Here is a 7,487-nt window from a genome sequence, read left to right on the forward strand (position 1 = left end):
ATGAACCTGGGGGGCGTTATGCTAAGTGAAATTAGACAGACAGTGAAAGACAAATTATGATTTAGTTTATATGTGGAATCTAAAATAGCCAAGCTCGGGCTTCCCTGGTGGCGCAGTGGTTAAGAATCTGCCTGCCAATGCAGGGGACATGGGTTCGAGGCCTGGTCCGGGAAGATCCCACATGCCGCGGAGCAACTGAGCCCGTGAGCCACAACTACTGAAGCCCGCATGCCTAGTAGTCGTAGTTGAAGTTGAAGCCACCGCAATGAGAAGCCCGTGCACTGCAGCGAAGAGTAGCCCCTGCTCGCCGCAACTAGAGAAAGACCATGTGCAGCAATGAAGACCCAATGCAGCCAAAAATAAATAAATAAAATAAATTTATAAAAAAAATAAACATCCATTTTTATAAATAAATAAATACATACATAAATAAAATAGCCAAGCTCATAGAAACAGAAGAACGTTGGTTTTCAGGGGCTGGTGGGGAGGGAAGGAATGGGGAGATGTTGGTCAAAGGGTACAACTTTCACCGTAAGATAGTAAGTCCTGAGGATCTAAGGTACAGCATGGTTACTATAGTTAACAGCACTGTATTGTACACTTGAAAGTTACTAAGCAAATAGATCTTAAGCATTCTCACCACACACACCAGCCATGGATCATGTAGGACTATAGTACATATTTAGTGAAAAAAATCCGTGTAGAAGTGGACCCATGCAGTTCAAACCCATGTTGTTCAAGGGTCAACTGTATTAAAATTAGAAAAACATAAAGCTGGGTGGGAAAAAAAAGGAAGAGCTCTCCCATCCCCTGCCCCTGTGAAAAAGTCGGTTTTGCACAATCATTTCAATATTCCTGACCTATAAATCTGTCTGTTCTTGGAACATCTGACCCGTTTCCCTAATTAATCATGAATTAAATAAAATCTTTAACATTTATTCATTTTACATCAGTATGAGAATCACGATTTTTCCTTTCTTTGAAAATTATCCTATAACATGCCCTGTCGTTCTTAGGTGCCTCAGCCTGGCATTCTTTTTTTTTTTTTTCTTTGGCTGCATTGGATCTTCATTGCTGCGCATGGGCTTTCTCTAGTTGTGGTGAGCAGGGGCTACTCTTCGTTGCGGTGGTGCATGGGCTTCTTATTGCGGTGGCTTCTGTTGTTACAAAGTACGGGCTCTAGGCACGTGGTCTTCAGTAGTTGTGGCTCACAGGCTCTAGAGCTCAGGCTCAGTAGTTGTGGCGCACAGGCTTAGTTGCTCTGTGGCATGTGGGATCTTCCCGGGTCGGGATAGAACCCTTGTCCCCTGCATTGGCAGGCAGATTCCCACTGTGCCACCAGGGAAGTCCCTCAGCCTGCCATTCTAACTCCGGATTTTGCTGCTGTCTGGGCCTTTTTACACTGGTTCCCCTTCCCTGAAACACCATGATTTCCCCCCAGTGAACATATTCTTTCAGACTCCCCAGACAAGGTCCCTGCCCCATCCTCTGGCCTTGCCTGGCTCCAGTTACCATTCTCTGGCTTAACCCATAATACCCAATGTGAGGCAACAAAAAGGGGTAGCTAGGGATGTTTGCTGAATTAATAAATACATTTTCTGCCTAATGAACTCCTAGTCACCCTTCAAAACCCCAGTCCCAATGACCCTCCTCCCTATGCAGAACGTTCACTCCTCCTCTGGGTTCTCTAGTGCTGGTGCCTCCCCCTCTAGCCCATCCCTGCCCCCATGGGACTAGGGATGTCTCTCTGGCTCTGCATCCCCTGGACAGGGGGCTTCTCAGGGGTTCCAGCATTGTGCAGATCCAGGAAAAGGGGATTTGCTGACTTAACAAATGAATCACAACATCCAGAAGTGTTTATTGAACTAGTTTCAGTGTAGCACCGTTCTCAGTGGGGCAAGATTCTTGATCTCAGGGCAGAATTTTGAGTCTCGGCTTCGTGGAATGTGTAGAAGTTATCTGGATGATAAGTAGTGGCTGCTGACTCAGGGATCAAAAAATGAGCGCAGGTGGGATCTTGTTCTTCCTGCATCAGTTCCCTCCCAGGGCACCGGCCATCACTTGAAGCAGACTTCCTTGTGGGAACTGGCTATGAGTTGGCAGACATCCGGCTTCTCGCCCTGGAGGAGATGGCCAGGAGTTGGGGTCCTGAAAGGAGACCCTGCCCCCACCAGCTGAATCCCTCTGTTCCCTGTCTAGCTTACCTGGTATAACTGGCAGACGAGGCGTAAGAGCTGGTCCTTCTCTTTCATGGGTTTCTGCACAAACAAGACAGGAGGTCTTAAGTCCCACCTGCCCCAACCAACCCGTGCTTGGCCCAGAAGGGGCTGCAAATGGCCCCAAGTCTGGCCCCTGCCTCCTGCCTCCCAGCCCAGTGGTCACATCCATCAACCCGGTCCCTGCCTGGGGGATGACCTGAGGGCTGCAAGAGTTCTTACCCCATTGACGACGACCCAGGGCACATACTCGTGGGGTGGCTGCAGAGCGTCCGTGAGCTGGGCATTGATGTGCAAGAGCTGCATGCCACGGTCCCCTGTGGCACACTCCATGATGGAGTCAGGGGACACCTTTGGAGCATAGATCTGCAGGCACTGAGGGCAGAGGGGGAGCTGGCCAGCTGGGGTGCTGTCTCAGCTTCCTCCCTGTTATCTCCCCAATGGTCCTCCCACTAGCACCACCCCACACCCCAAGCCAAGCTTTTGTTTCCTCACTAGCAACAGGAGACAGTTGGGTTCACAGGGATGCAGCAATGCCCATAAACAATGGGTGCTTAATACATGCCTGAGTGGAGGCCCCCAAGGTAGGGGCTCAGGCTGCTCCTGTCTCCCATAAGACCAGACCCGCAGCCCGACCCCTATAGTGTTTTATTTTCCTGAGAGCATCCGTACTTGCTCTTCCCTCTGCCAGGAGCACTTTTCCTTCCCCTTCCCCTGAGTCTCCTGAGTGTTCCCTCATCCTTTGCACTCCATACTATGACTCTGCAGGGCCTGGAGGTGTCTCAGGGTGGCTCAGGTCTCTTGGGTGGCCCAGATGTTTGATGAATGAATAAACAATCAGGGCAGATGGGTCACTCCTTTGGGAGTTCTTTTTCATAACCCGCCAGGGAGTTAAGTGGGCCTGTCCTGTCATCTCCTTACCCCAGAGAAGGATCACCATCTGTGTCCCTGCACATTCCTGTTCGTCCGAGCCCAGCTCGGAGGCATCTTGTCCAGGAAGCCCTCCCTGATCTACCCACGTCCCCAGAAGATCTTCGTTCTCTCGATTCAGAGATCGAGGCTTCGAGAGGGGAGGCTGTTTTCCTGGGGCTGCATGGAGAGTGGTAGTCGTGGCCAGCACTTGAACCTGGGTCTGTCTGGATGCAGGAAGGCCAGGGCCCTCCAACCCAGGCTGAGTGAGGGGCATTGCTCACCGGCTTCAGATTTTTCTCCATGTCATCCATTTCTTCTAGGCAGACAATGGTCAGGAAGGCCGCGCTCCTCTCCAGCTGGTCCAACAGGCAGGCCTGGGGTGTGGGGGGGGGGCAGGCAAGGATGTGAGGGTGGCCCAGAGCACCCCAAGACCACTCCGGGAATAACCACGAGTGTCCACTAATAAAGCGGAGAATGAAGGCACACAGGCAAGGGACGGAGCTGGCTGCAGTCCATCCCTTCTGAGTCTTGATTTCATTTTCCTTATCGTGGGCAGTTTCCCCAGCCTCATGCCCCCAACTCGGGAACTCTGGGGGCTGCTCACCTCCACCTTGTTAAGCTTGCACTCCTGCTCGCCGTGCTGGCACGTGAACTCCCACCTGCCGCTGATGTTCTGTTCCTGAGAAGCAGTGGGGTGAGTGCTGGCTGCCTCCCCGCCCAGATCCCCTTCCCCTGGCCACAGGCCTCAGTTTCACCTGTACCCACACACCTGAGCGTTTCCGTAGGGCACCAGCGTGACATTGAGGATTTCCCAGACCATCAGCCATGTCGGGAAGAGCTCTCGGATCAGGAAGTACCGGCAGCCGGGGCACAGTGACTCATAGTAGAGGCTCACGTTGATGGGCGGAGGGTCAGACTTCCGGAGGGGCGCCTGCAGGCACAGCTCACCGGCCTGCATGGAAGGAAGGGATGTGATTCAAATGTAGCTCTGCTTGGTTCTCTTGCAGGAAGGGAGCTGCAAACAGTAGGTGCTCCATCTCACACTCCTTCCGGACCTTGCCAGGTGGAATCCTGACTCTGAGGCTTAACGGCATTCCTAAATATTCTTAAATATCAGTCTGTCTGCAGAATGGATGTGACAAAGATTTGCAAACAGTAGGCAGTTAATGAATGCACAAGTCTTGCTTTCTTCCTCCAGGTGAGGTGAAACTCCTCACCCAGGGGCACGCCATGCAGTAAGAATTCAAGGCATGCACATTTCTGGTCTCTGCCGTCAATCCTGCCTTCTCAGTCCTGCCTTCTCGTGAGGCATACCACTAAGGCAGGCTCATTCGTTTCCACTTCATCCCTAGAGCCTTCGCCCTGAACTGAGCAAGGCCCTACATACCCGCTGACTCATTTATTCTTCCTCTCCACGGGCCCACTGAACCCCTCCCAAGGCTACTGCAGAGGCGGCGCCTAATAGGTGTTGACTTCCGACTACAGCTGAGGGGCGGCGGACGGTCGCATCTGTGAGCGAGTCGTTCAGCCTCCAGGGCGTCTGCTTCCTCTGCACCAGGAGCACGCGAGCTCTTCCCCGACCGAAATGCACCCAATAAGGAGCCCCTAATGAATGCGGTGGCCACGCGCAGGCCGCTTAGCTAGTCTGGGCTTCCCCTGGCCTAAAAGAGGAGACTCTGATTCCTGCTCCAGATGTACATAGTAGGTGCTCAATGCACCCTGGGGGGGGCGGGGGGAGTTGCGGGAGGATGGGGTGGGGGGACAGCTGAGCTACTCAGACTCCAGTTAGGGAAGCAAAAGGGAAAGGGAAGTATGGCCAAAGTGTAAGGATTGATGCGGGGGTGGGGGTGGGGGCGGCCGGCACCGACCCGGGCAGCGTCCCCTCCGGACCCCGGTCGTCCCCGTCGAAGTCTGGGGAGCGGGAGGAGCCGCGGGCACCTCGCCTGGGCGCTGGTCCCCGCCGGCCCGCCCGCCGCGTCGCCTTCTCTACCTCGCAGGGGGCCGCCCCCTCGGGGAGTATTTCCAGCGGGGACGCCCGCGCCGCAGCGGTGACCTCCAGCAGCAGCAGGAGAGGCAGGAACAGCAGGAGAGGCGACGAGGCCATCACAGTGGGGGCGAACGTGCAACGGCGGGAGCAGCGTCCCGGGGAAGAAGCCGCCTTTAACCAGGCGGTGGCCCAGCCCCCAGGCCGGGCCCGCCTCCAGGTGCACACGCCTCTCGGGGGCCGGGGCTGACGTCTCTAGGGATCTCTACTTTTCTCTCTCTGGGTCTTTCTTTCCACCCCGACCCCACCCGCATCCCACAGCCCGCCAGGTGCTGGGCTCCCAATCTCCTGGACAACGTGCTGCCCTTCGATCTTCCCCGACACTTCCCCGTAATCAGCCCCGTCCAGTCCTGTGAGGCTGGGGCTTGAGCACCTTGAGCGAAGGATAGGTGGGGGCTTAGAGACAGAGACACGGAGAGACCAAGAGATAGGAGGGTCTCTATGGGTCCACGGATCCCTCTGGGGGCCGCCAGGGTGCTCCAGGCCCCTGGTCCTAGCCCGGGGACCCTGCCTCCCCACACCATGCTCCGATGAGAGGTGATCCCTGGCCTGGGAGCGGGCAGGAGCTGAGCAGCCCGGGCCCTTTCCCCTAGCCTGGCCCGGACCCCCCTAATTCTCAACCTCCACCCTCTCCCCCTCTCAGGTTCCAGAGCCCAGACGCTCCAGATCCACCAGCGTGGTCCTGTGGGGCTGACTCAGGCTTGGCCACAGCTGGGCCAGAAAGCAGAAGCCAGCGCAGGGAGGGGCTCCCTTCTCTTGGCTCCCTCACCCCTGGCTGGGGGGTGGGGAGAGAAAAAAGCTGGTGTTCCTTCTTTCCACCGTCCAAAGGCTTGAGGAGGGGGGCATCCCTGCCCTCAGCCAGTGCCCTTGTCAGAAGAGAGGCCCGGGTTGGAGCAGTCATTATTACCTGAAGCCTGTACTCTGTACATGGAGCGGGGGCGGGGGATTGGCCCCGTAGGACCCAAACCCACAGGAATCAGCCAAACCCACGTTTGCTCTGGGACGGTGTGGGCATCTCAAGTGATGAAGCCTCAACTCATTCTGTAAAACGGGAGAAGTGAGGTTTGGGGAATAAAGCTACCATGGGGGGGCTCAGAGCAGAGGGAGAGTTGCCCCAGGCTGGGTGTGGAGGTGACACAGGTGAGCCTGGGGAGGTGTTGACGGGACAGCAGTGAGGGCAGGGAGAATAGCCCAGGTAAGGGCTTGGCGGCTGGTAGTGTCGGGGGAAGTAACCGAGACGTTCAGACTTCAAGGCCTTGACACGACACAGACTCAGATCCCACCAGAGAAAATGCTCACCCGTGGGCCGGAAGACGGCCCAGTCCTCCGCTCCACAGCCCGTGTCCCGCTTCAGTTCTGGGGAAACCGTGGCCCGCGTGGCCACATTCATAGCAGCAGGTTTGGGAGCTGGGGTTCCCCTGAAGTCTCCACTGCTGGATGAACCCCCACCCCATTCCTCTGAACCCTTAACAAAACCCACTTCCTTTGTGAAACCTGCAAGACTAAGCAACACAGCTTTGGGGAACTAGTGTGTGCTCGGTCCTGTACTGGGCAGGACAGAAGAAATAGCAATAAATATAATTGCTACTATTTTTCCGGTGGTTATTAAACACCAGCCCTATTGGAGGAATTCATAAATGTAACCTCACCCATTTGATTGTGGAACCCTCAGAGGTGTCCACTGGGGGCAGGGGTAGAAACTACTGACCCTACTTGGTAAGAGGAAACAGGATCAGAGAGGAGAGGCGACGTCTCTGAGAAAACACAGTTGACTGAGTGTGGGGACCGGCTAGAGGCTCTGTGGGCCATTCTCTTGTGCCCCTAGGCTCCACCCGCCTGGACTCATGGGACTGAGAAGGTGAGCTTTACCCTGCGTCCACCCATGCAGTGGGTGAAGACCACAGTGGGGGCAGAGTCCGGGCTGGAGTTATTTATGGGGCGCCTCCTGACTGACCACTCAGCGGGGACAGTGCTTGGGAAGGACCAGAGCTCTGAGGCCAAGGGAAGCAAGTCCTGTCCCTCTGAGAGCCCAGTGGAGAGACGGGTCCGAGGCAGCCTGGTTCCTTCATCCACCTGGGGCTGCCTCAGGCGTGCTGGATCCTGACAGGTGCTGTGTGGGGAGAAGAAAGGTCAGAAGGTTCCCAGCCCTGGGGGTGTGAGAGGGGAGGGTAGAGTGGCAGGGACCTTGGGGAGGGGGAAGATGGTGAACATGAATCTGCGTTAAAGACAGCATGAGGACCCAGCTCAGTGTCCCCTGGGACGTGGCAGCTGGCGTCAGGGACAGGTGTGGAGAGGGGGTCAGTGGAAGGTCAGCA

The 7,487-nt window shown here is 55.7% G+C and overlaps 1 protein-coding gene across 1 annotated transcript; it reads right to left on the reverse strand.

The window, feature by feature from the left end:
* Positions 1-1,838: 1,838 nt before the first annotated feature.
* On the reverse strand, positions 1,839-5,292 carry IFI30 (IFI30 lysosomal thiol reductase). Its single transcript, XM_007195468.2, has 7 exons — positions 5,119-5,292; positions 3,898-4,080; positions 3,733-3,807; positions 3,410-3,502; positions 2,439-2,591; positions 2,205-2,258; positions 1,839-2,120 (listed from the first exon to the last, which is right to left on the reverse strand). The coding sequence occupies exons 1-7, from the start codon at positions 5,230-5,232 to the stop codon at positions 2,058-2,060; spliced, it is 735 nt and encodes a 244-aa protein (XP_007195530.1). The 5' UTR covers positions 5,233-5,292; the 3' UTR covers positions 1,839-2,057.
* Positions 5,293-7,487: the final 2,195 nt, after the last annotated feature.

This window comes from Balaenoptera acutorostrata, chromosome 2 (assembly GCF_949987535.1).
Source record: "Balaenoptera acutorostrata chromosome 2, mBalAcu1.1, whole genome shotgun sequence".
In the NCBI taxonomy this organism is placed as follows: Eukaryota; Metazoa; Chordata; class Mammalia; order Artiodactyla; family Balaenopteridae; genus Balaenoptera; species Balaenoptera acutorostrata.